This window comes from Eleutherodactylus coqui, chromosome 2 (genome assembly GCF_035609145.1).
Source record: "Eleutherodactylus coqui strain aEleCoq1 chromosome 2, aEleCoq1.hap1, whole genome shotgun sequence".
Classification (NCBI taxonomy): Eukaryota; Metazoa; Chordata; class Amphibia; order Anura; family Eleutherodactylidae; genus Eleutherodactylus; species Eleutherodactylus coqui.
In genome coordinates, this window is record NC_089838.1 from 211,799,344 (window position 1) to 211,826,853 (window position 27,510).

Below are 27,510 nucleotides of genomic sequence, written 5' to 3' on the forward strand. Positions count from 1 at the left end.
CAGCAATGACGCTAATTACAAAATACCAAATGAAGTGGCTGACAGAACAGTAAAAGGTCTAATTCAGCGGGTAATCCCCATCTTCTCTCAGGCTGGTTAATTGTACATGGAGACCACCACTACCCCGTTCAGAGGGGCTGCTGCACATATTGCAGTTCTACTGTAGCTAATCATGATATCCCGCCGATCTTTACTTTAGTATAATCCCTTATCGGAAGCGGTCAGTTCGGAGTATTAGCCCCGCGGCTGGCCAGGATGTGCAGCCATAACCTGGGCACATAAATGCACCTGTATTCTGCTCATGTTAAACCGGTCTAAGATGAATATAGCATATGACCTATATGTCACAAACACAGAACAGCAGACGTGCAGGAGCCGCCGGCACCACAGTGACAGGAAGAAGATTAATCAGAGAGGATCCAGGAAAGTCAGAGATTATATGAGTTCTGCAGAGAACAGATTATAGATTTTTTTTTCCAAAGGAGATGAAAGGAGAAATCTATTTCACAATTACAATCGATCAGGAAGATATATACGTTTCGTGGAGAAGTAATGTTCTAAGTGTTACCCAACAGCCTTTTAACCCCTTAACAACTACATACTGTCTTGAGTCCTGCAGCAGCGTCTTCTAAGGATTACCTAGTATAAAATATTGTTTATTTTCCATACATTATGTGAAAACTAAAAAAAAACACCCATGAGGAACATGAGGAATTAAGGAATTAATGCAAGGTGAACAGCAAAAGCATTTTCTTTAATATATTCAAATTGAAATAACTATTCCAAAAATGACACCGTAATTTCTACATTTCTCAAACACTGCCAAAAAACATATATACAATTTCTCCTGTATAAAACGAGGCCTCATTCAGTCACGGTAATGAGAAAATAAAAGCTATGGCTGTCGCAAATCAGAGGCAAAAACAATAAGAATTAGCTGGTCATTAAGTGTAGAGCCAATGGGCTCCAATGCCCAGAAAGCGAAGTCTAGGTATGCCCTATGGGAAGCCGGGGCAGGCACATACATACAGAAGCACTGTGAACTCCGGGTGATCTTTTGTACCATTTGTTTAAACCCACCCTACATTCCTACATGATGACACATGAACATAACTTTCATTCTACACTTCTGGACCTCAAATGTCATCATAAATCCCGAAAAGGGTCTAGTAGAAACTAAAGGAAACTTCCAGGATGTCCTACATATGGTAACTAACGCCAATGGATAGTTGCAAGGGGAAAAGAAAGTAAATGAACCTTTTGGAATGACTTGGATTTCAGCATTGACTACTAATAAAGCGTAGTCCGATTTACCTAAAGGTTGCCGTACAAATCACATAGAAGTGCCGAAAGTTCCCAACATGGCCGACTTCTTTCCAGAAAATGGCAATCTGTCTTCAGCTGGCTAAAACAAAAACTTTGCTTGTACAATGGCCCTTTTTCTATTGACACAATCTTTAGGCTGCCTGTCCACGGGTGTTTTAGCATTGCGCTCCCCGCAGCGATAATCCGGCCGAGGGGAACACAATGCATGCTTTCCATAGCGTTCCATAGCATTGCTATGGAAAGCACCCCCTCACCCCCCCCCCCCCCACCCACGAGTAGAGAATCAAAGTGATTCTCTGCTTGCAGCCAGCAATTTGCAGCATGCTGCAAATTGCCGCGATTCTCCGCGGTCAGCCTATCTGTCAGATAGGCTGGCCACAGAGATCCGTCTGCCGGCCCTGCTCCCGCGGCGGAGATCCACCGCGCGATACCGCAACGTCCATGAAAAGGCAGCCTAAGGCAACTCTCACACAGGCGTTAATTAAAAAAAAAAAAAAAAGCCGTGTTTTCAATCGTGGTCGACAGCAGTTTTAATGGGTGCTGGGTGATGATGTGCAATGGGTGATGATGTGAGTTGGAAAAAAAAATTGCTGGAACGCACTGTGGAATTTTCACAGCAGAGAGTTTGGCTACATTTTCGCATCCAAAATGGAGAAAAAAATCTGCACTATCAGTGCGGATTTTGACTCGAAATCAGCTACCTTGCTGCAGTCGATTTCAGAAGATATCAGCGCTACTCCTCACCTCTGAAGTGTTTGGGCTGGCAGCACATCCCAGCAGCTGGAGGCCTGTAGTTAGTGAGCGTCGCATTGCTGGTCAGATGATGGCACTTCCGCATGACCTTACCAGCGGCGCTCACTACAGACCGTTAGGTTAAAGGATGTGCTGATAGCGACGAGACTTCGGGGATGAGGAGCAGCACTGTTAGGCTGGGTTCTCACTGGGCGGATTCCCGACAGAAATCCCACGGTTTGGCCGCAGCGAAAAACCATGAGATTTCTGCTGGGAGAACCGCTGCTTCAAAACCCGCAGTGGTTTTGAAGCAGCCCAGCCGTTTGCTCTTCCGCTGCGGCCGGCGCTCCCATAGAGGAGAGAGCGGCCGCAGAGGGGGAAAAAAATTACCATGCTGCGGTCGGCAAATCCACGCCGCAGCGGCGGCTTCTGCCGGCTTAGCCACAGCGGATTTGCTGTCCCGTGTGGACAAGATTTCTGAGAAATCTCGTCCACATGGCTGGCTAATCCCGGGAATAGCGGCCGCATGCGGATTAGCCGCTGCGAAATTCCGCACGGAATTTCCGCGGCAAATCCGCCCCGTGTGAACCCAGCCTTATCTTCTGAAATCAGCTGCAAATATGCAGCTAATGTAGAGTCAGAATTTATACCAGTAGTGTGGATTTGACTTTGTTTTGGATGCAAAAATGCTGCAGAAAATGTGTAAAATGTTGCGCTGCAGAAATTCCACAGCATTTCCGTCCCGTGGGAACGTACCCTAAATGTTTCGTTATAGCTTAGAAACCATTCTCCTGTGAAGGATATGGTCACACGTGGCAGATTTGTTGCAGAGACTTTTGCACTTGTGGATGGGGATAGTTCTGCTCAGGTTTAACATATACAGAGCAGTCCAGTCACAAATGTCTGCCGAGCGTGAGGATATCCTGAAGAGAGATGCCTCGTGGGGTTCATTCACACTTGCACTATGGACTCCGCTTTACTGCTCTGTTATGGGAGCATATAAACAAAATCCCCAAGCCGATCAGAAGACTATAATGGGGTCTGTTTGGTTTCCGTGTTGGACCGCAGCAGTAAAACATATGCTAACCCTGTGTATTACCAACTGACTTACATCAATTAGGTATTATACAGTCACTTGCTACCTTGACTACATAACATTTTCAAGCATGCTGATAGAATGACCAGTTCTAATAAAAACAAAAAAATGAAAAGAAAGATATACTAAACATTAACTTCACATCTGTTAAAAGCCTTAGTTGTTATAGGCAAAAAATAAACGTCCCCCGCTGTTTATTACGCAATATATTATTAAATATGCTAACAAAAAGCTAAATAAAAAGGCAGCTAGATGCCATAATGATATGAAGTGCCAGTATATGAAGAATTCCCTGAAAACACTAGCTGGAACTGACACAATGTATTCCTCTAAGGCATTCCCCCCACCAGCGGTATAACTATGGTGTCTAGGACTATATATATCTATCCCAGCATACACGTTTTACCTGCAGGTCTCCTGAGTTCTGCACTTGCAGTAACATCTGTTTGGATCCTCCGCACCGCACGACACAGCGTCTCCAAGTAGCTTCATCCGGTTTTCTTAAACTGTTACTACCTCAAATAAGTCGCTGGCACACATCCACCTTTCTGCCTACAGGACACCGGTGTTTAAACAAACCCTCTCCTTCATTATGTGCTCCCTAGGAAAGCTTTTTCCAGACAGTTGCTTGACAGCAATGTTACCAATAGCCACAAAAGTCTGAGTAGAGCATTATTATTAATCATCTTTACAAACACTGGGAATATAACGTGTTTAAAGGGACCCGTCAGCAGAATTCTGGAGCATAAGCTGCTACCAAACGCCATCGCTAACATGTAACGTACAACCAGACATATGTCTTATGAAACAGAAGACCGCTCGTCGGCGCAAAACATTTATATTGTGACGCCGCGTACACAAATTAACCTGCCCTGAGTCACGGAGGTGGACTGCTGCAGGCCCAAGTCACAGCGTCATCTCAATCACCCCTCCCTCCCCCGTATGGTCATCTAACCCTGCCCCAAGTCACTGTGAAATCCCACAGAAGATCTAATTAAAATCTCCATTTTTATTTAAAAACATGGATGAAAAGGCATGTGGCGAACGCCAAGGAGAAAAAAAAACAACGCGTTTCTGGAAAACGTTTCTGTGATTGACAGCGCTATGGTGTTAGCTTAGGCTCCGAAATTCAGATGCCAGATTCCCTTTTAAGTGGATTCCCACCAACAGTAAAAGGTTGGGATTAAATTCAGATATTGTCCAGTCACTCTGCAACATAACAACTAAAGCCTTCAGTGAGTAATGGTCAAAGTCTGTACCAACAGAGAATTGCAGAAGCAGCATTTCCCTGATATGCTTTTCTACATTGCTGCCGTGTTAAAGGTGAGGAAATCAGATGCCCTCCATTGACCTGCAAAGCCATCAGCAGAATAGATGATAACTTTTAGCGTCTTGTCACATGGCCGAATTCGCTGCGGAATGCAATTCTCTGGTGGTACACACTTTGAATAGTCCACCTAAAAACCACGTCAAAATCTGACTTTTTGGGGGGGATGCAATCTGCAGTCAATGTCAGCCAAGACTCCTGCTAAACAGCCGTTTGCTGGTCTGATGCACTTGTGCTCTGAGCTGAATGATAGACTTGGAAGGGACCTTCAGGGTCATCTGGTCCAACCCCCTGCTCAGTGCAGGACTCACAATCATCCCAAACAGATATTTGTCCAGCCTTTGTTTGAACACTTCCATTGAAGGAGAACTCACCACCTCCCGTGGCAACCTGTTCCACTCAGTGATCACCCTCACTGTCAGAAAGTTATTTCAAATATCTAATCTGTGTCTCCTCCCTTTCAGTTTCATCCCATTGCTTCTAGTCTTTCCTTGTACAAATGAGAATAGGGCTGATCCCTCTGCACTGTGACAACCCTTCAGATATTTGTAGACCGCTATTAAGCCTCCTCTCAGCCTTCTCTTCTGCAAGCTAAACATTCCCAGATCCTTTAACCCTTCATCATAAGGTAAACCATCAATAGTTCATAACTAGACAACCCCTTTAGCCACATATTTTTATAGAATATATAATACACGGCAAAATCGGAGGGAAAAAAGCAATAAGTGCATGACATAATGCGTAAAAGCTCCTGTGTAAAAAAGCATAAGACTGTAACAATCTGCTAAAGTGAGCTGATGGCCGAGTCAGTTCTGTTTAGAAACCCTTCTTTGCTCCCTGAGGGATCTTTAGCAGAGAAGCGAGCTGTCTTACACCTTTATTAGTCGGACTACATGACAGTGGCTGACATCTGCCAGGAGCTGCCACCTCTCATCTAACATCTGTCCCTCCTGCTCCTTGCAGCTGCTGACAAGTTCTAGGTTCTCTGGCAGTGGAAATCCCCCTTTCACTCGGACTCCTTTTGTACCATATTCCCCCTTCTTGTTCTGTGTGAGAGAAGCAGCAGGAAAAGACCATGACGTTGGACTCCATCCAGAGGTCTGTCAGCTGCTGCCAAGTGTGAAGGCAGTCACTGGCACCTTAGAAGCCATCACCTTCTGGCACAGTTTACCACTTGTGTGAATGTGTATTCATGGCCCTGCCCAAAGTCTATGGACACGTTTGAGGAGAGGGGGGGAATTTTAACTGAAATGCATGTATTTGGGGCTGAAAAAATGTTTTTCAATAGGGTTTAATTAAAAACCCTATTCTGCACTACTTTTCTTCTGCAGCTTCTACACATCAATGTATATAAAATAAAAACACTGCAGTCTAAGGCTGGCTTTACACGGCCGTGACGGGCTCCGCTGCAGAATTCCGCGGCGGAGCCCGTCACGGCGCCCCCCAGAGACTCCAATACTTACCTCCGGATCCGGCGTCCTACATCCCGCATGACGCTTCGACGCGCATGCGCAATAGAGCGCGTGACGCACCGGCCGCGTCATATGGCGCGGCTGGCGGTAGGCGGGGAAGCGGTTTCACGCTATCTTCCGCTGTGCTACAGCGGAAGATAGCGTGACGGATGGCTTCCATTGATCGCAATGGCAGCCGTCCGCGCATGCAGCCGCAGCAAATAGAGCATGCCGCGGGTGAGGACGGGTGATTTTACAGTGCGGAATTCCGCACCGTAAGTATTATACTATTAGGTTCAGTAGAACCTAATAGCTGCGGACAACGCGGCGGAAATCCGTCTGTGGGAAGGAGCCCTAACAGTAGATCTGTCAGTGAGGCTGGGCTGACTGCTTTGTTTTCAGCCCTTATCTCTCCTCTCCTGCACTTTTAATCAGCTAAGGGTACCTTTACATGGGGTGATTCTTGCTCAAATTGCCGCCAGAAACTGTGAATTTTGGTGATAATCGTCCTACATACATGCGGCCACCAATACGGCACTGACAGCTGAGCAACTTCCCGCCCAGAGTCTTACGCTTTTAGAAAAACTAAAATCAAAGTGACAACCAGGCCGTGTAAACAGGAGCCACTCAACGTTCGAGCAACTCCTGTTTACTGTGAATGGAGGGTGGTCAGAATGATCCCGGGAGCTTCAGCATCTACTTGAATGACTATCGCTCCTGTGTAAAGCCGGGCAGTAGCCTGTGGTACAGCTGTCAGGTGGTTATGCACCGAACCCTCGTCCCATGTAAAGGTGTCCTTGGGTCCTAGACATAAGCTTAAGTCCCAGGTGTTGTTCTATGGAACCCAAACAAATTTAGAAAGGGTACAGAAGAGCTGTTTGAAAACACGTGAGCGCTGCAGCTAATGAGGCAGACCACATTCTTGAGCCCCTGGCATCGAGGCTCTCAGGATGTAAGTGCTGATGCCAGGGGAACAGGAAGTGACGCTGCAATGATCGCCTGATTTCCTGTGACCCTATCTGTTACACGATCACAGTGGGCTGCAGCGCTGGGTCCTGGCAACTTTAGAGGGGCAAGTATCTCTCTGTTTATAGTTTTCACACTGGGGGTCCTATTAAAAAGGAGGTACACAGTAATTGGACAACCCATTTAAGTTTGTAGAGCTGAGATAGGCAAGATGGTATCTGAGCACCAAGCAGTGAGAGCACCTAGGGAAAGGAAGGATTATTTAAAAGGGATGTCCAAGCTTAGAAAGACAGCCATGCTTTTCTAAGCATATCAACCCCTTTAGGCCCCCTGTCCACAGCTGTGACGGAATATCGCTAGCAATGTTCCACCGCGGAGGAGCAGGGGGAAAACTGACAGGTCGCTGCCAAGAGCCTATCTGATGAATAGGCTCACCGGGGAGAATCGCGGCAAATCGCAGTATACAATGATTTAAATTGCGCAAGCAGAGAATCGCTATAATTCTGTACTCCTGGACGTCGGGCTGCGCTTTCCATAGTTAGGTCTATGGAAATAGTTTACTGCGTTACACACAGATGGATTATCGGCATGGATAACGCAGTGACATATCGCCCGTGGACAGGAGGCCGTAAGGGAAGCAACCTTTAAGTTTGGAAGAAAAATATTTTAAATTTTAGTTTTGGTGAGGCTTAGCTTGAAGTTACTAAAACACTGTACTTTGTGAACTCAAGATAGAGCGAAGGGAAACTCTGGGATTGGTGATAAGAGGGCGTCTGCATAGGGAGAGGCTTTATACTCCTTGTTTTCGACTACTTGATCCTTAATATCAGGATTATTGCGTATAGCAGTCACTGGATGCTCCATAACCAGAGCATATAATAGGGGAGAGAGAGGCAAGGTTTGCCTGGTCCCATCAGAGATATTAAATGGGGGGGGAAAGGGTCTAATCAGTACTTTCACGGTAGGTTCACAGTAGGACCATAGTACAAATCCATGATTTTGTTTAATTTAGAGGAAACTAGATCAATTTGGGATAAAGTGCCAGCAGAAATGACTAATGGCCCGGTGGAAAACCTTTTTTGGCGTTCATCAAAAAGATACAAGTTGGGCTTTTTAGGGATTTCGCTTTGGAAATTAGCAGTAGAGTTTTTAATTGTATTACCCCAGAATTCTCTGCCTGGTACAAAGCCAACCTACCTGATCATTTCAATTCCAAACTGTAAGGTACAGGGCTAGTACAACGCTATGGAAAGCGTGCACTGCGTTACTCGCGGCCGGATTATTGCTGCGAGTAACGCAATGCACGATCGTCTGTGGACAGGAGCCCTAAGGGCTCGTTGTCTACGGCCATATGCATAAAATGCAATGGGTCCCCTGCAGCGTTTTACACATTACAGCCCATACGCACTGCAGGCAGAGACCGTGTATGGGCTGAGTATGGCACTGTGCAGAACATGCACAGTGTGATTTCTTTTCCCACTTCAGTAGAAGAGGGACTGGCCTCAAATCAGTCGCCGTCATTAAAGTATAAAAATTGTCCTTTTACACGAAACGAGCTGCCAGGCAAATGATGCCCGACAGCGGTGCTCACTGCTGTGCCGTTACACAAGAGCGAGTATCGTTGGCCTCTCTCACAGCGCTGCCAGCAGGGAGAGTAAACAGGGGTCATTCAAAAGTGAATGACTGCTGTTTACACTGAACGGCAAGAGGTTCAGTTTCTGCATGCAGAAACTGAATGACTGAATAATTCTCATTCAGCCGCTACATGCGTTTACACGGGACGACTATTGTTGCGCTGGAATCTGAATACTTGTGAATGATGATCATCCCATGTAAAAGGCCATAACTGCTTTTTTAAAACTTTTGACATACGATATGAAGTTTTGATAGCTGGTGATCAGGCTGCCAATACCTGCACCGATCGCTAGAACAAGCCATCCAAAGTGTTCGTACGAGTGCTGTCACTGCGAACTAGCTGAAGACGGGCTCAATAAAAAGTCTATGGGGTTGTCTTCTGCCTGCAAGCAGTGACAGCCTTCGGACGAGCGCATCAGCTGGTTCATTCGAGCGATCTGTGCAGGTCCCAACAGTCAGATTTAGAGCCAATAAGATCAAGACTTACTTGAGTACCCCCTTACTAATGCCCCATTTACAGAGGACGACTGTCGGCTAAACGACTGCACAAGCAGGTGACGTCTCTGCTAGTTAGCACTTGAACAGAGTGGTAAGACAGGCAGATCATGGGTGAAGTATCACTCACTTCTCGCTCAGCGCTTCACATCCTATATGAAGCGGGGAGCGTTTACACGCAGTGAGAAGGGAGCGAACCAGCAATGATTTTTATGCAGGCTGAAAGTGAGCGACAAACGAAAAGTAAACAAATAGTAAATGATGGCGTTGGATTTAGACATAATGATTAGCGCATTTTCGTATTTTACATTATGTCTGCATAAAAAGACGAACAAAAAGTGAATGATTATCGTTCACTGTCGCTCGTTTGAACGCTAATCGTCCCATCTATAAGGGCCTTAAGCCATCAGTCCAGCTTTACTGAAGGATCTATTGACACTTACATTGAGTCTATATACAGTGCCTTCTGCAGCTTCTACATATCCAATAATGCAAAATTTTCAATTAAACTGTACTGAAAAAACTATTTTTAGCCCAAAATGCATGCATTTAAAGGGATTTTTCTAAACATTAAAAAAAACTATAAACACTTACACAGTTTATTTAGTTACAATAAATACTGATTGAACACTCACCTATCTTTGGTGCTTCCCATCCAGCGCTACAGCCCCAATACCTAGTACACAGAGCCCAGAAGAAGCGGTGGCGGTCATATGCCGTACATTGTGTACATAGCGGCTTGTGGCTTCTGCAGAGTTCTGTATGGGAGCCATAGCGCTGGACGGGGAGCACCCAGGGTAGGCGCGTATTTATTTTAACACGAACATCTGTCAGGCGCAGATCGTCCCGTGTAAAAGGGCCTTAGGCCTCATGTCCACGGGAAAAATCAGGCCTGCCGCGGATTCTCCATGCAGAATCCCGCAGAGGGTCCCTCCTTTCCCGCGGACATGAGGCTAAAAAAAAAAAAAAAAAAAAAAGATACCTGTCCGGACACTGAGGATCTTCTTTCTTAGGCCCGGCGAATGTTCTAGGCACGCCGGCAGCGTGCCGCATGCATGCGCCGGGCACTCCACTTTATTTTTTAACTCCTGCTCTCTAGCACTGGAGAGCAGAAATTCAGGTACGGGTGTTCCGCAAATCCGGATGGCTTCCATAGGCTTCAATAGAAGCCTGCGGGAGCCGTCCCCGCGGGGGACCCGCACTAAAAATGGAGCATACCACAGGTGTTTTCCCAGAGACGCAATCCGCGCCTCAGGGGAAAATGACATCCGCAGGTATTTAATTAATGCTGCGGATATTTAATCTTATTTTACCAGTGGACATGAGGCCTTATTCTGTAAAAGTAGAATTACATTCATGTGGGAAAACATAAAATACTGCACCAGTCAGCGGTAAACTAATAGGGAATTAAGAACGTGTATTGACGAGCAGCTGTAGTCTACGCCACATTTGGAGGACCTGTTGCTGTCACCCCTTTCAGTACATTCCCCCTCTCGCTGTACTGGCGAGAGGTTTTCCTTATTGACATGGAAAGATGCAAAGCTTTGCAGCATGAGTATTATTTCACATGATAACGGTTGGTTGAGGTAACCTCTCATAAACCCTATAACCAGGAGCCTGTAATGCTGGCCATACGCTGATCACTGCCAGCCAAATGCAACAGTCCTAGAAGCATTAATATTGGGCTGACCCTCTTACATGTCACTTCAGACCCCTGGGACACATCAGCGGACATTCATGCTGCACGGCAGATTGTTGCCTTGGCTTAGGCAGGCATAAAAATCCAGCGATGATCGGTCTGTACGCAGGCAATCATTCAGGTATGAAAGACTGCCCATTGAATGGAGGTAGGTGGCCGGAAGAGATCTCCAGCACGGTCTGCCTCTACTAAGGCCGCCTGCACACGAGCGGGTCGGATCCGGCAGCGAGAATTCTCGCCGCGGGACCCGACCCGAGAGCCTGCAGGGACGAGCGCGTACTCACCCGCGCCTGGCGGCCCCAGCTCTTTCATGTGCCGGCTGCCGCGCAGACCGGAGCTTGAGTGCATGCCCCGCACAAAAATAGGACACGCCGCAGTTTGTTTGCCGCGCGAGATTTCGCGCGGCCAAACCGCGGCCGTCTGCATAGGAGTACGTATTGTAATGCACTTCTATGCAGACTTTCAGCGGCGGAAATCCTGCGGGTAATCCCGCCGCGGGATTTCCGCCCGTGTGCAGGCGGCCTAACTGAGCAATCCTCGCCCCTGTGTAAAAGAACAAGAGTAAATCGCTGGAACAACTGTCGGGTGCTTAACGGGTTGCTCAACATGGTTGCTTGCTTCCAGCACCACCCTTATTCGTGGCTTGTGTCTGCTATTGCAGCTCGGCTCCCATTCATTACAACAGAGCCGAGCTGCAATACCACACACAACCTTATGGACAAGGGTGGCGCTGAGTTTGAAAGAAAGCCATGTTTTTCTAACTCTGGCAACCCCTTTAAGTGCCCAGCAATCACCCGTGTAAAAAGGGCCGTAAAAAATCTGTTTCCCAAACAATAATCAGTTAACCCTTATCTTACAGACGGCACATAGAGCGGTTCGCACTGTCCATTACTATCACAATGTGCTGCTTCTAATGAGAATGTGCTACTGTAAAATAAAATACGGATACTGCAGCAAGATCTGAAAAGGTGGTCATAGACATCAGATAGCGGTCAGTCAAATGATTGTTCAGGCGCCAGCTACTCCTCCCGACATCCCGCGCACATTCAGAAGACGCTGGCAGAAACCTCTGGTGGCGGCTTATCTCTTGTGAGAATAAAGAACTGGTTATGTCAAAATCAAACCTGCCTAACCCTTCTTTCTTTCCCCAGATATCTGCTATTGGGGGAAGTCAGGAAGACCCCTTACACGTTAGTTGGCGGCTTCAGCCAACGTTCATGTAATGGGTTTGTAAAGGAGCTATACCACAATCATGTTACCCCCTTATCCACAATGTAGGGGATAACTTGACAATCAGTGGGGGTCTCATTGCTCGGCTGAGACCCCCACCACCACCACCGATCTTAAGAACCGGCGATCCGTTCCCCCCACCCCTCCCCGCCTCTGCATATCACTTTATTTCCTGCAGTGATGTCAGGTTCAATGAAGCACTGGCCGAGCATGCATGGCTGCCACTCGGCTATCTCCAGAAAGTGAGTGGAGTGGCAACACGCTGCGTGAAGTGCAGCAAGCCTGTACTAAGAAGATGAGGGACCCCCATTCTCAGGATTGACGGGGGTCTCAGTGGCGAGACGTGTATCGATCACAAGTTATCCCCTATCCGGTGGATAACCTGTGATCCTGGTACAACCCTGTTACATTTTGCTACATGGCATCACAAGGCAATAGGGTTTCTAGCGGCAGCCATAAGTGACCACATCCCAACCAGCTGTGATGTTTGCGAGGATGGAAACGGCCATCCAATCCAGAGGGGCAAATTTGTTTTTTTTTAGCAGATTGTAAATTGTACATAAAACTGTTCCACTAAATGTAAAATAAAACAATCACTGCAAATGAAAATGGTGAGAAAACATTTAAATGCACAAATACTGCAAGGAATATCACCAGCATAAGGTGGCAATTACAAGTGATTAACTCTTTACCACCTTATTTCCTTTGGACGGGACAGAAGGTCAGTGCGCTCCCTAGGTAAGTGACAGACGTCTCCCTAGATAAGCCAGTGTTATATAGGTCGGCTACACAGTTCAATGAAATTAGAAGACTACATGTATCACTGTGGTGATCAACCGCAGCCAACACAAAGGGAAGCATACCAATGGGGGAAAGGATAAGGAAGGGGTTTCCTGACAAAGCATTACATGCAGATTCTGCAGCACACTGGGCTGGGCATTGCAAGGGGTGAAATCAGGTACAACAGTTCTTGGCATAATCCGCTTGATATGGGTTGGAAGATACATAGTATGATCAACCTACATGTTAATGGGTATAAAACACTATTGCTGACTGTAGGAGCGAAATCTACACAGAAAATCCTCCACAATCAGTCACCTGTGGACATGGCCTAGTTCTACGCCGCGAGGCACGTCCAACAGAATCATCACAGCTAAATGATTTGTGTATTTGCTCAAAATAGAAGAGACTTGGTGTAATGATATTTCGCAGGGGTGTAATACACATACAGAAGTGGTCTTTAATAATAGGGGACCATTCACTTGGGTGTATTTTTTGTCCATATTTTTATGAATATAAGGGCTCATTCACACAGGCAACTAAGTCGTGTGATTTTCACACATTGCTGCAATGCTACAAATCGCATGTTTGTGAAGCCCATGCCTTCCTATGGGTTCCATCACATTTGCGATGTTTTGTAGTAGGCTACATTGGGAGTCAAAAACCTTGCGGGTTTCGCAATATGCACGTGACTCATGAGGTTTTGTAGCCCATGTTTCTCTATGGAGCCTTCCTCCCTGTTGCATGGCACAAAAATGATCCTAGTAAATCCTGAAAGCACTGTCCGGCTCCTTTACATCTTTTTCCTGGCCCCTGGCACTGCTCTGCATCATGTTTTCTGGACGGGGATTGAAAAATCCCCACCTCCTGGAAGAGCTGAAGCGATGAATCAATGAAGGGCTGTGATTGGTTTATCAAGCGCTGGCTTTGATTGGCTAAGCATCACAGTGCTCAGCCAATCAGAGGCAGCGCTTCAAGAAGGTGGGGATTTTTCAATCCCCAGCCAGAAGAGATGCTAAAGACCAGTGCCGGGAACAAGATGCAGCGGATCCGGACAGCGCTTCTAAGGTGATGTATTCTTTTGTTTTTTTACCTGCAGTTAGGGCTTCTTTTCGGGATAGGTCTTATATTTCAAGCCTCCACACCCTGAAAATCCTCACAAGTGGTGCTACAAAATCGCAGTGTTGCCGCAAGAAAATGAAGTGATAGCGCACAGACCGACGATTTGTACTGATCTATTTAGATGAACTTTTTTTTTTTTTTTTTTAATGGAACGATCGTTCCCATAAAAAATGCGGCATGTCCTATTTTTGTTGGTATTTAAGGACGAAAATCACCTTTTAAAGTCTATGAGGTTGTGTAAAAATACAGCAACTGCACAGTTGCATTCATTTTCACTGCAGGGTTTGTTTTTTTAAGCATGTTCCCAGGAGACAGTGAAAAGAAAAGTGACATTAATTGCTTTTTTTCCCTTTTATGTGCATTTGCAAAATGCAATGGAGGCAATACAGACATAAAAAAAAGCGCACATGCATCAAAAACGTGTACAACATACACACGGTGAAAGCGATGCACTCTTTACGGACCAAAACTGCATACACCCATGTGATTGCACCCTGATGTCCATAAATTAGAATTGGCTACATACATTTGTGATATTTCTAAAGAAACAGAAATCACAGAGGTGAGGGGGAAAAAACAAACACATTATTCACAGAAAAAGCCAAAAATACAATACCTGAAGGTCTGCAAAGCAGACACGGTCGCCATAGGCACGATCGCCATAAGGCAGGCACAATCGCCACCGGCACAATCGCCGTAGGGCAGGCGCAATGGCCATATCTAGCTAACTGCATATCTTCAGGGCTTATGGCCATTGCGCCTGCCCTACGGCGATTGTGCCGGTGGCGATTGTGCCTGCCTTATGGCACCGTGTCTGCTTTGCAGACCTTCAGGTATTGTATTTTTGGCTTTTTCTGTGAAATTCTAAAGAAACAGAGATCCTCTCAAGGCTAATTGGATCAAATTGAATAGGAAACCCCAAAAGAACAATGAAATCAGACAATAGTGTAACTATAATATACTATACATTTTTGTGGATTTACACTGAATGATTATAGCTCAAATTTGTTCATTTGAACGAATTTTGAGCAAAAATCGTTACGTGTAAATGGGCCTTAACATTGCCCACGTCCTTATATTTACAATGGAATTACACATTTTTATATTTAAAAGGGGTATTTCCCTTTTTGGCATATATGCCACAGGGGACAACATATATGATAGGGGTGGGGTCTCACAGGTTGGATATCATGTCCATTAGAAGAATGGAGAGAGAGAGACAGCTATACATATGTAAAGCCAACGCTCCATTCATAACCCCTTTTATCAGCAGGGTGGGGCTACACCTATCAGACAATTATGGTATATTTGCAAGATTTGCCATAAATATCTGACATAGAAATATCCAACTCTCATCATCCTAAAGAGAGCCTGGTATCACTGGAATAAACATTGTGGAGTGACTAGGCTTGTGAAATCCATGTTTCTACACCCCAAGTTGCCTCAACAGGTCAAAACCTGATAATATCCTATAGAAAGAACACCTTTAGCTATTACTGAAGCAATGGCCATAACTATATCCTCTGTGCAATACTAAGGAAATCCTGAAAACATGACCTGCTGGATTGGAATTGAGAAAAGGTGCCCGCCCATAGTGCTATTCTCTGCCAGTCTCTGCTGAGTGGCATCAGGTCAAAACAACGCCAAGTCCTGGTGCTGGCTGGTAATCAGCGGAGAACCGTCTGCAGTCACAACAGCCATATGCACTCTGTACGGGGCACCCAAACACTATTTTAAAATGGTAAAGGGTTTTCGCATTAAACATTCCACCAAGGATGGCATTACACAAGCACCATTAACACTCAGGTGCCAATTACCAGGATGCATCTAAATCTGCAGGTTCAGCCCGGCAATTGTCGGGGAAACATGAGCGCTAGCAGCAGCCACTAGTGTAATAGTCCTCAAAGAGGGATTGGAGCCACAAGCTTTTTCCTGGTGACCAAGAAAATGATGTTTGCAGAGAAGAGTCCACTTCCACTTGTCCTGTGCAGCTTTCCAGTGAATGACACATAACCAAATCATCATGTAAAGTAAAGAGAGACTTCTTTGTTCTAGTTGAATCCTGCACACAACATGCATCACATACTTCAGCATATAATATATCACACACTCACCATTTCAGCTTTGACCTTTTTCAATCCTCGGTTATCCAGCTCAGGATCCTCATTTTCAGATTTTATAACATTCAACGCATTCCCACTGTCCGTTGCCATTCCCCCACCCATCTGTTCTACTGCAGTTCCCATAGTGTCTTGAACAGAGTTTCCACGACCCCCAACTCCAGGGGGCGGCTGTAGAACTCCAATGGGCTCTTTGTCCCCACTTGCCCCAGGTACCTCACTCTTGTCCTTTTTGGCCTTTCCGCTTTCTTTTTTAGAACTAGATGAGCTGCGGGCTGCCTTACCAGACTTCTCTCCTCCCTTGGAAGGAGTTGCTGTGGAAGAGGGAACTCCCGAGGTACCCCCATTATCTGCAGAACGTCCCGACACTTCCTTCTTACTTGCTTCTCCAGGTGGGAAAAGTCCAGAGGAGGTCTGACTACTCCTACCTCCATCTTTGCTACTTTTGCTCCTCTTCGATTTGGATTTTGACTCTTTACTTTGACCACTAGGTACAGGTGTCACAAACTTAATGTTATCAGGGAGAGTGGCCACAGCATTGGGGGCTGGCAGGCCCACCTCTTTAGATCCTGACATTTCAAGCTTCTGCTGGTCTTTCTCTAGATCCGCATCCAAGTCAATAATCAGATTGCCCACTCCGATATCCCATTCATCACCACTGTCATAGGTCTCCACAGGGTTTGTGTCCAAACCTTTCCCTCCTGGTGCGCCACTGCTCAAGGACATCTTAAGTGTGCGCACCCTCCTGAGGCCTTAAGTTTTTCCAGGTCGGGGATGCCTTGATAGCCTCTCTCCTCTCCAGCCTGGAACCGGTACACGTTCACTACGTACAGAAACAGATCAACAGGAGTCCGAGGTTACAGAATGACGCTGGATCTTGGAAGAGACGGCATTGTAACTGCAATTCAGAGAAAAGGATAGTTACTAGAAGTCATTAATATCCTTATACTAAGCAGAAGATGCAGAGAGTAAAGAAAAGGCATATAAAGTTGTTAGAGAAAAATATTAAAGTACTTGCACAAAGCACATTTGTATAAACATGAAAGAGCCAATACAAGGACTGATATTTGCTGCGGTATTTGCTGCGGAATCTGCGGCGGGGGATCCGCAGCAAATAACGTCCATAGCATGCTATGGGAAATCAATTCTTCCTGCACACTAGTAGAAACCAAAAGCGGAGGGGAAAAAAATTTTTAAAAAAATCGCAGCATGCTCTATTTTTGTGCGGACTCCACACTGATGGCTTCCATTAAAGTCAATGGAAGCCATTCGATCCGCGGCCCTTCTGCAATCACATTGCGGAAAGGTTGCGGATTCCACATCATCGCTAGGTGATGACGCAGGAAAATCAGGACTTTAACAGTAAATAAATCTGTACTGCGCAAGTCTGACAGCGAGCCCTGCGGACCATCTGCAGCACAGATGAAAATGAAAGTCAGCAGGTAGGGGCGGCGGGCTCTGCCGTGTGCAGGGGGCCTAACTTTAACTTGGATACATAAAAACAAAAAAGTAGTTTTCAAATTGTTGGGGGTCGTTTTCCTTTTGTTATAGGGATATTTTCCCTTTATAAAGTGATGGGATAATGCTATGCCAGCAGGGTACTTGTGGGTTATCGCTCACCACTTCTCAAATTAATTTCACAAATGTTTCACCAATACATATGCTTAAAACAAATATATACATATTTTTTAAACTCTTTATTTCTCCAAAACATAAATATTTATAATATTATTCAGGTGGTATATACTGCGTGGTATATACACTGTCACAGAGGCAGAATTGTCTAATAGCCAATTTGAAAGCCCTTCACAGTTTAGACAAAATAAAATTAAAATCAGTAAACTTTATTTGTTATATTTAAAACCAGAAAACACAAATAGGGCACTACAAGAAAACCTCTACGTATAGAGAGGTGTACGAGTCTCATATAGAAGAGACTACTACCACTTCTTGTCAATATCAGATAGTCCCCAGTTAAAGTACGGGCACTGATAGAGTGGTAGAGAAAAAGGGAAAGAGGGAACGCAGGAACTAATAATAGAAAAAAATCCCTTTCTTAGTTAACCTTCCCCATCCTTCTATTATTCTTCTGAACATGTTAGTGTGTGGTAAGGCTATTTCACTGGGATAGACTGAGTGTCACCGTTAGTACCCCAGTGTCTATTTTACTTCATGCTCCAGAAGAATCTAGTTGGGGGACAGGTATATCATCCCTTTATTCTGGGATTATGGGAGTATATACACTGTGTTTCCCCCGAAAATAAGACACTGTCTTATATTAATTTTTCCCCAAAAGAGGCACAGTGTCTTATAATACTCACCTAGTGGACGGCGTTCGGGGTCTGCCGCGCTGGTTTCTGGCGCTGCTGCAGGCTTCTGTGTACTCCTGAACACCAACAGAGCATTTCTTCCTGAAGGTGGAGCTTAAATACCCCGCCTCCAGCAAGCAATTGCTCGAATTGGTTCATTGAGAGCCAGCGCTCGATTAACCAACCACAGCCATTCATTGAATGACATTATCGAATGGCTGTGATTGGTTAATTGAGCGCCGACTGTGATTCGGTTATTAAGTGCCGCGTCAGCCAGTCAGAGCAATCGCTTTCTGGAGGCGGGGTATTCATACCCTGCTACCAGGAAGAAATACTCTGTCAGCGTTCAGGAGTACACGGAAGCCTGCAGTCCAACGCAAGGGACCCAAAGGCCGTCTACTACGTGAGTATTGCCTTTTTTTTCATGTATTGTAGCTAGGGCTTATTATTGGGGTATGCCTTATTATTGGGGAACACGGTATTAAAAAAGTGGTAACTCACAAGTAACGCCATCACTTTATAATCATTGGGTCTGACCTCTGGAACCCCCAGTGGGCCTGAAGATGAAAAGGCTGCCGCAGCACTACATCACTTATACAGTGAATGACTGAACACTTTCTCGTTTGAACGAGCCAACGATGTATCTTCCTGTATAAAAAGGCTGCCCAAGCCATCTCTGACATTGTTCGCTCGTTCAAACGAGAAATCGGCAGGTTTAAATGGACCCTAAATCATCATTGTGGGCCCTTAATTGTCAGGAACACTGGGGTAGGACCACCACGATCCCCAAGTAATGACATAACCTAGTAAAAGGCCAGCACTGTATGATGTGGGAATACAATGCTCAGCGCAGACGTTATGGTCACATGCATGGAAAAATAAATAAAAACACATTGTCAACGCATTACCATCTGTTGTCACACGCTGAATTACAGCAGCTAGGCTAAACATGTAAGTATAGCTTACCTACCCCAGACTGGCCCCATGGAGACTATTTAGGACCCTTGTAGTCCACCCTCCCACGGGACACTTTTTACAGCAATCAGCGTGGCATCCCGAATGCCGCATTAACCGAGGTACAATGCTGCCATTGCTTCCAACACCGTGGTTTTTGAGCGCTGTCCGCTCTATTCTCACGTGTTCTGGCGGTTTTTAACGCACCTCATCACCCATCACAGTGATAGGGTGCATTAAAAAGCGTTGTCAATTGCTGCAACATGCATTTGAAAATGCAGCCTGAAAACGCGGTAAAATTCTGCGGTTATGCGCACCGTTTTCTGAATGCATGTGTGACAGCAGCCTTATACAACATGATCTACACAGCGATAGATTATACACACATACATGACATGTAGTTATAATACACTATTAGGGCCCCTATTTTCTGTCCATATTTTTAACGACTGAATAAAGGACGGCTCACGCAATTCGGACCCATTGAAGTAAATTGGTGGATTCATAAATGCATTTTTTTTTCATGCAGACCGATGTTGAGCAGAAATTATTTTTTTTTTTAAATGACAAGCAAGCACACATTACCGCAAGTTTACTGTAGTTGTTTTTTTAATGTACAGGTTGGCCGACAAAAAAGTAACCTCTGATCCCGCCACCACACTCTTATAAAAGCAGTCTAAAAGAAAACCTGTCTCTGTTGCCTATAGCAACCAGTCACAGCGCAGCTTTCATTTTACCTCAGCTGTATAGAGACCAATCACAGCGCACCTTTCATTTTACCTCAGCTGTATAGCAACCAATCACAGCGCAGCTTTCATTTTACCTCAGCTGTATAGCAACCAATCACAGCGCAGCTTTCATTTTACCTCAGCTGTATAGCAACCAATCACAGCGCAACTTTCATTTTACCTCAGCTGTATAGCAACCAATCACAGCGCAGCTTTCATTTTACCTCAGCTGTATAGCAACCAATCACAGCGCAGCTTTCATTTTACCTCAGCTGTATAGCAACCAATCACAGCGCAGCTTTCATTTTACCTCAGCTGTATAGCAACCAATCACAGCACAGCCTTCATTTTACCTCAGCTGTATAGCAACCAATCACAGCGCAGCTTTCATTTTACCTCAGCAGTATACTTTGGTCCACCCTGGTAACAACAAACGGTGAAAGAGGAACCAGAAACGGTTTCTGTGATTCTTCACGGTGATGTGGCACAAACCATAAATGAATCCCCTACCTCTCCAGCTTCCTACTCATACAGCACTTAGTACCAGCACTCACAGTGTTAACTCCAGGGATGCTTTACAAGGCAGATGGTTAGTTGCTTTTGTGACCCGGTGGCCCGCTTCCTACTTCCAGAAGGGCGATTAGGGGGTCACACCAATAAAGAGACATGGCAGACAGGGCCTGGCCTACTTGGTCAGACGTGTACTGTGTAACAGCAGCATCTTTGGTACAAGACAAGCAGTGTAATTACAATGTCAGCTCCTCGTGACCTTGGGGAAAGCCTTCTCTGCGTCTGAAGCAATCAGGACATATTCCTTCCTGAAGACATCTTTCTTTATCAGTCATGCAGACAGCGTGCGCCCCTACACACGCTGGTTTTATATTGCTCCTAGTCGGCCAGATTCCTTATTGGCGACTTGTGAAGTTCAAGACGTTGTGCTAGGTGCCTCTGTGAGACCCGCACAGAAATAGAACATGCCGCCATTTGTTTGCCGCGTGTTTTAACGCAGACACATCGCAGCCGTGTGCATAGGATTGTGTTTTGCAATGCAATCCTATGCAGGCGGGCACGGGCGGAAATTCTGCGGGAAATCTCGTGTGCAGGAGGCCTTACAAAGATATGGCAGACACTAGGACAGACCAGAGCTCTTTGTCAGGAGGATCAGCTCAGCACAGAGAGGTGCCATTCATATAAGGGCACATTGGGCTGAAGATACAATTGTTACACCATCAGGATTCTAGAGGTCTAGCCACAATGTTTCCACACATTCACCCCGTTAGTGCTGCAGAAGTATAAACGCCGCCGACCAGAAGATATGTCTAGGGTCCTTTTAGATAAGCCGATCCTCATTTGAAGGAGTGACTGCTGTTGCCGCTAACCCGTTCGCACTCGTGCCGTCAGCTCAGACAGGAAGAGGCATCATTGCCTGATCAAATGACAAGCGTTCAGTATGAGCGAATACTGAAGGTTTACGTCCTGACTGCAAGGTACTTAACGCAAAAGGAAATAAACATACGTCTTGTAGATGGCGTGGGCTCAGAAGCGGAGCCCGTACCATCCCGCAATGAGAAGTGACTGATAGATCGCGGCATGAAAAGGGTTCACAAAAAGAGTGCAGCCCCTCTGTGACATCATTGGCCTTCCGCCAAGTAATCATGGAGGGCCAATGGGTTGCCGCCGAATGCCAGATACTGGTGTCCCAGCTTGCATGTAAAAGGTAATAACACAACTCCCACTTTTTCGTGCACTTTCCCCATTTGTAAAAAAAAAAAAAAAATAAAAAAGAAGACTAAAAAAAATTTAAATCCCACATATTTGGTATCATCGTATCCAATTTATTGTACAGGTCATCTTGGACACACTTTAAACTGTAAAAAAAATGGAGGCAAAAAACCTATTTTGTTCATTTTACCACCCAAAAAGGCCTCCCTCACAGGTGTTTGCAGTAAATGTAGCGTTTTTCAATGCTGCGTTTACTACGATTTCAGCAGCGCTGGCACGCGTTATGCCAGCCTTTTGGCTGTGTTTTCAGCACTGCTAATAACGCAGCCAAGGAAGCTGAAAAAAATAAATAAATAAAATACTCATCTAGCAGGCGCCATCCGCCGTCCCTGCAGGCTTCCAGGCACCTGTCTGTGCCTGCAGAGCATTTCTTGCTGGTAACGGGTTTCAAGACCACGCCTCCAGCAAGAGATTTCTCTGATTGGCTGAGCCGTGAACCATTCATTTATTGAATAGCTGTGATTGGTAAATCGTCACTAGCAAGTGATCCTCTGACAAGTGCCAAAGCCCTAAAAAGCAGCAGCAGGGACCAGACAGCAACAGCATCGGTGAGTATAACTTTTTTTTTTTGTTAGTGCAGCTAGCGATGCATTTAGCGCTGCCCGAAACACAGCACCAAGTTTTGCCACGCTTTCAGCAGCGCTGCTAACACTGGCCATTCATTTCAATTGGCGACGCAGGGCTGAAAATGGCCAAAGATAGGACATGCATCGCTGTTAAAGCGCAGCGTTTTGACGCTTGTGTTGAAGCCCTATTGAAATGAATGGGAGCGTTGTACAGCGTTTAGCGCTGCAATGAAAGGGCGCTAAATGCTGTAAAAAATGTCTGTGTGAGAGAGGCCTGAAAGTGATCAAAAACCCTATGGATCCCAAAATGGTACCAATAAAAACTACAGTTCATCATGCAAAAAACAACCCCCCCCCCCCCCCCCACACACACACACACAGAAATACAACCATGGAAAAGTAAAAAATGCAACAATGTAGAAGAAAATAAAAATGAAAAAAAAAAGGCTTTTTATCGTACAAAAGCGGAAAAATCTAAAATGATTATAATTTTGGTATTGTTGTAATCATACTGACTCGCACAAAAAAAAAAATCATCATGTCATGTACGCTGCATAATTAACAAAACAATGGCAGAATAGCTATTTTTTCTCTTTGTGTCCTCAAAAAATGATAAAGCTTTACAATACATTAAATGAAAACTAGTTTGCCCCGCAAAAAGCAAGCCCTCGTACGGCTGTGTCGTCAAAAAAATAAATAAGTTATGGCCCTGGAAAAGTGGAGATGAAAAACTGCAAAAAAAACAAAAACAAACATGGCGTCCTTTGGGGCAAAATAGGCCATGCCCTTGAGGGGTTAAACCAAATGATAAGCGAATGAGCCAACAATGATTTTTATGCCTGCAGAAACTGAATGCTGAACAAAAAGCGCATGATTCGCGGTCGTTGTTCAGTCGGCTCGCGTTTAGTCCGAGCGATTATTGTTCACGTTTGTTTAAGGCTGGGCTCACACAGGGCGGATTTGCCGCGCGGAATTTCGCCGCGGCAAATCCGCCTGCTAATCTCGGAATTAGCCAGCCATGTGGATGAGATTTCTCAGAAATCTCGTCCACACGGGACGACCAATCCGCTGCGGTAAGTCCGGCTGAAACCGCGGCTGCGGCCGCCGTGGTTTCAGAAGATGCAGCATGTCTAGTTACTTTTCTTTTTTGTTTATTATCGTCGCGGCCACGCTCTCCTCTATGGAGCGCCGGCCGCAACGGAAAAGCGAACGGTTGGGCCACTTCAAAGCCGCGGCGGCGGTTCTCCCAGCGGAAATCTCGCAGTTTTTGCTGCGGCCAAACCGCGGGATTTCCGACGGGCCTACGCCCCGTGTGAACCCAGCCAAAACGATTCTTTGAACATTAATCGTTCTGTTTAAACGCAGCATATGGGCTCTTTCACACGACCGTAATTTTGGCGCATATTATTCATGTGGTGAATGGAGTCAAAGTACGCGGATTTTCATTGATACATTCATATGTACAAAAGCGTGTGAAAAAGAACGCAGCATGCTCTATTTCACCGCCTATCACGCAGCGTGAACCATATACTTTTGTGTGGGTAGCGAATGCGACGAGGCCTATATGCAACACATTGCATATGGGTAACGATACATACGCAACGCACTAGGAGACAGAGCGGGGAATAACATTTTTTAAAAAGGCAAAACGTCACACTGTGCATGGCAGCGGGTGCGAGATACACGGTCATGTGCAGCACACTCGCTGCCATACATGGAGATGTGGCCAGCTCACTGTTAAGAAAATTGTAGATCAATGTATCAGTTAATTGTTCTTTTATTGAATTGTAGACTAGAAAGATATAGCATGATGCTAATATAAGTAGTGAAAGGGTTAAACGAAACCTTTTCTATACCAGTATGGGTAGACAGACAAGATAAGAGTCTCCAGACTGCCTCCCTTGCATTCCTTTTCACTGAATTCATAACAGTTTCATTGTATGTTATAGTCACACCGTAAAAGGTGTAACACATGTCAAACATTTTAGTTTCAGCCTATCATGTATTATTATTAATCTTGGAGGTATGTACTTTTCCTGTGATGTCATTTATAGTATATAAACAACACATACCTTAGAATAAATTAGAAATCATCTGATACAGCACAGGCTGGTGTGATATGTATTTCTCCTGCGTCCAGACTTCTACACAAGATCTGGGAGTGTCTTCATTTTGATAAACACATAAATTCTCCCTACACTCACACACTGCGGGACCCTCACAGCCTTTTACGCATAAGGTTGTGTGAATGAGCCCCAGCTGTCTGCAGACAACGGTGTATCACAATATGTTTTGCCCAGTTCGGTTGCTGTTGAGGTGTGGGCAGCACTAGAGGAGACATCGGACCGGCCTCCGGAGGTTGCTGTGGTGTAGTCATCACAACACTGTATGATCCACTCCTTGTTGTCAGGACGACATATGAACTGATTTTTTTCAACACTTTGGACAGAAAAAGAGTCACTCGGTCTGACCGATCCTACAAAGTGGCAAATTGTACTTTATATAAAACACTACCAATCTCATCACTATCATCATCCTTAGGCCGCTTTCACACAGGCACCAAAATTGCGTGACTTTCTCGTGATGCGACAGCGCTACAAATCGTGTGCATGTGAAGCCCATTTTTTCCTATGGGTTCCTTCACATTAGTGATGTTTTGTAGGCTGCTACATTGCGAGAAAAAAAATTGCAGCATTCTGAATATTGCCGTGATTTGCGCTGTTTCGTAGCCCATGTTCCCTGACTTTGTGTTGTATCGCATGAAAACACAGATTTCTTGCGCTGCGATGCAACTTTTACAGTAGGAAGTCCTACTGTTTGTCCCTAAAATAAGCCCTAGTTGCATACAAAAAAAAAAAATCAATATATTACCTAAACAGGCTCTGCACTTCTCCTCTCTGGCCCACGGGAAGCGTGCGTAACATAATCTGTCCTGCGCAGTCCAAAATCGCTGCCATACGCAGCCCAACGCCGGCTTCCACAGCAGTAAAACGCTGCGTTTTACACAAAGGCTCGTGTGAGCCCGGCCTTAAGGTGTGTTAACATGTAGCCGATTTGTGGCGGATTTTTGGTGCAGCGGATTTCAGCGCTTTAATCTGAAGTCAGTTAAAAGGGTTTCTGCCGCAAGTCCGCAACAAATCAGCTAACGTACCCTTAGGCCTTATTCACACTGGTGAGCCTGTTTATAGTCTGTAAGCCCTCCGATTCTCACAAATGTCTAAAGGCTCATTCACAGGAGCATAATTTCAGCACTTATTGCGCGTGCGGTGTACATGCGCATTATATGCGGTGAATGCAGTCAATAAACATACATTGATTCAGTCACACTTGCGTATTTATATAGCGTATCATATGCGCATTAAAAAAAAAACATGGCATTTCTACCGCGCATTACGCACAATAGAGCCGCATACAAAACACTGTACATACCCAATTACATAGCATATATGCAGCGTTTATACGCAATGTCGTTATGCAACAGAGAGAGAAATGTTTAAAAATGTAAAGAAAGACAGGAGAACTGTGCGCATATCCAAAATCGCTGCCATACGCCGGTCACGCAGCGGTTAGCCGCATCCTTGTGTGAATAAGCCCTTCATGTTAAATGGGCCATTCAGGTTTGTGAAAACTAACCAGAGCAGTGAATGCTGCGATTATTGTGAAAAGGGCATGTGCGAATACGGGTTGGTGCCCAGTGCACTGGACATAAGGACAACACACGAGACATGAATCACGGCGCCGGAATACCCGTGGCATCGCCGTACAAGGTGCATCTGCTTATTGACGGCTTCCAGCGCTGAAGTCAGCAAATAACCTTCAGATTTTCCAGAAGAACCCATGTAGTCTCGCTGAGAGTACAAAGAAAAGGATTTTCCAGACATTATTGCAGTGTGTAACTGGGGGGATAAACACCCACCCTACGATTTATGACCCAACAATGCAAGGGTTAAAAGTGGCCAAGTGCACAGGGGCTGGCGAGCATGTTAGTCATCTCCAGTGTAAACAGTGCAGCCCCACACAAAGATGTAGTGCATGCATCCAGCATTAGCTAATGGCCCCCGCACACAGCCCTACAGAACGCTTACACCCCAGACAGAGAGGACCCTACGTCATAATGTTATTTTATATCACAGAGGATGAAGGCAGGGTCAACAGCGGGCACAATGCAAACACCAGGCGCAGAACAAAAGACTATTCTACCCCCTTCTACCCAGGCCTGGTGCACACAAAGAAGCCTGGCACGGCTCTAAACATGCTGCAGTCGCTCCTGTCCTTGAATCACCCACTTCCAGCACATAAAACACGGCTCCATAAATATAGGCTGGAGCGTGCTGACAAACAGAGAGAGGGCTGTGTGCTGAGGCAGAGCAGAGGGGGAGGCCATGGAGGACGAGGTGGGAAGAAAGGAGAAACCCAGAATGGGGGACACGAAGAAAGGAAGCCAGCGCCGGGTGAGGGGGCTGGGGCAGCTGCAGCCTCTTTGATAGCAGAATTATTGTTGTAACTCAATCTAGTACTGCAGATGCTTAGGATGAAAGAGGAGAGACAATCAGGAGTGGGGGATGGATGGGGGGCCGGCATTCCCACGTTTAATCCCTGATAGTGAGGGACGGCTCCCAAGCTTACAGGTTACATGCCCGAAAACAAGACAACTAGCAGGCATTCGCCCAGTGCCCACACAGCGCAGGCAAGCCCAGACCTGGCGGAAAGGAAATGACTCACACCAAACCAAAACTTTCATTTTTGTGTTTACCAACAAATAAGTCATTGGCGATGGCCGATCGTGCGGTCCAGACGAGTGAAGGCATTACTACGCTTCATCTTACGCCTTCCACCTCCACCCTACAGAAGCCCTACTTACACAGCGTCCTGTATTCACCATCATGGGCCTATAGTACCAATCTACATGCCCACACCATACTACATGCAGCTGCATTGTCACACGCGGTACCAATCTACATGCCCACACCATACTACATGCAGCTGCATTGTCACACGCGGTACCAATCTACATGCCCACACCATACTACATGCAGCTGCATTGTCACACGCGGTACCAATATACATGCCCACACCATACTACATGCAGCTGCATTGTCACACGCGGTACCAATCTACATGCCCACACCATACTACATGCAGCTGCATTGTCACACGCGGTACCCATCTACATGCCCACACCATACTACATG

General features: G+C 45.7%; 1 protein-coding gene across 4 annotated transcripts in view; it reads right to left on the reverse strand.

The window, feature by feature from the left end:
* The window catches only part of ZNF609 (zinc finger protein 609), a 74,402-nt gene that overhangs the window by 43,384 nt on the left and 3,508 nt on the right, over positions 1 to 27,510 (reverse strand). For all 4 annotated transcript variants that reach the window (XM_066592422.1, XM_066592424.1, XM_066592421.1 and 1 more), the window contains exon 2: positions 15,974 to 16,877. In XM_066592422.1, the coding sequence (XP_066448519.1) occupies positions 15,974 to 16,705 (732 nt within the window). In that variant the 5' untranslated portion in view covers positions 16,706 to 16,877. The remainder of the gene's footprint in view (positions 1 to 15,973; positions 16,878 to 27,510) is intronic.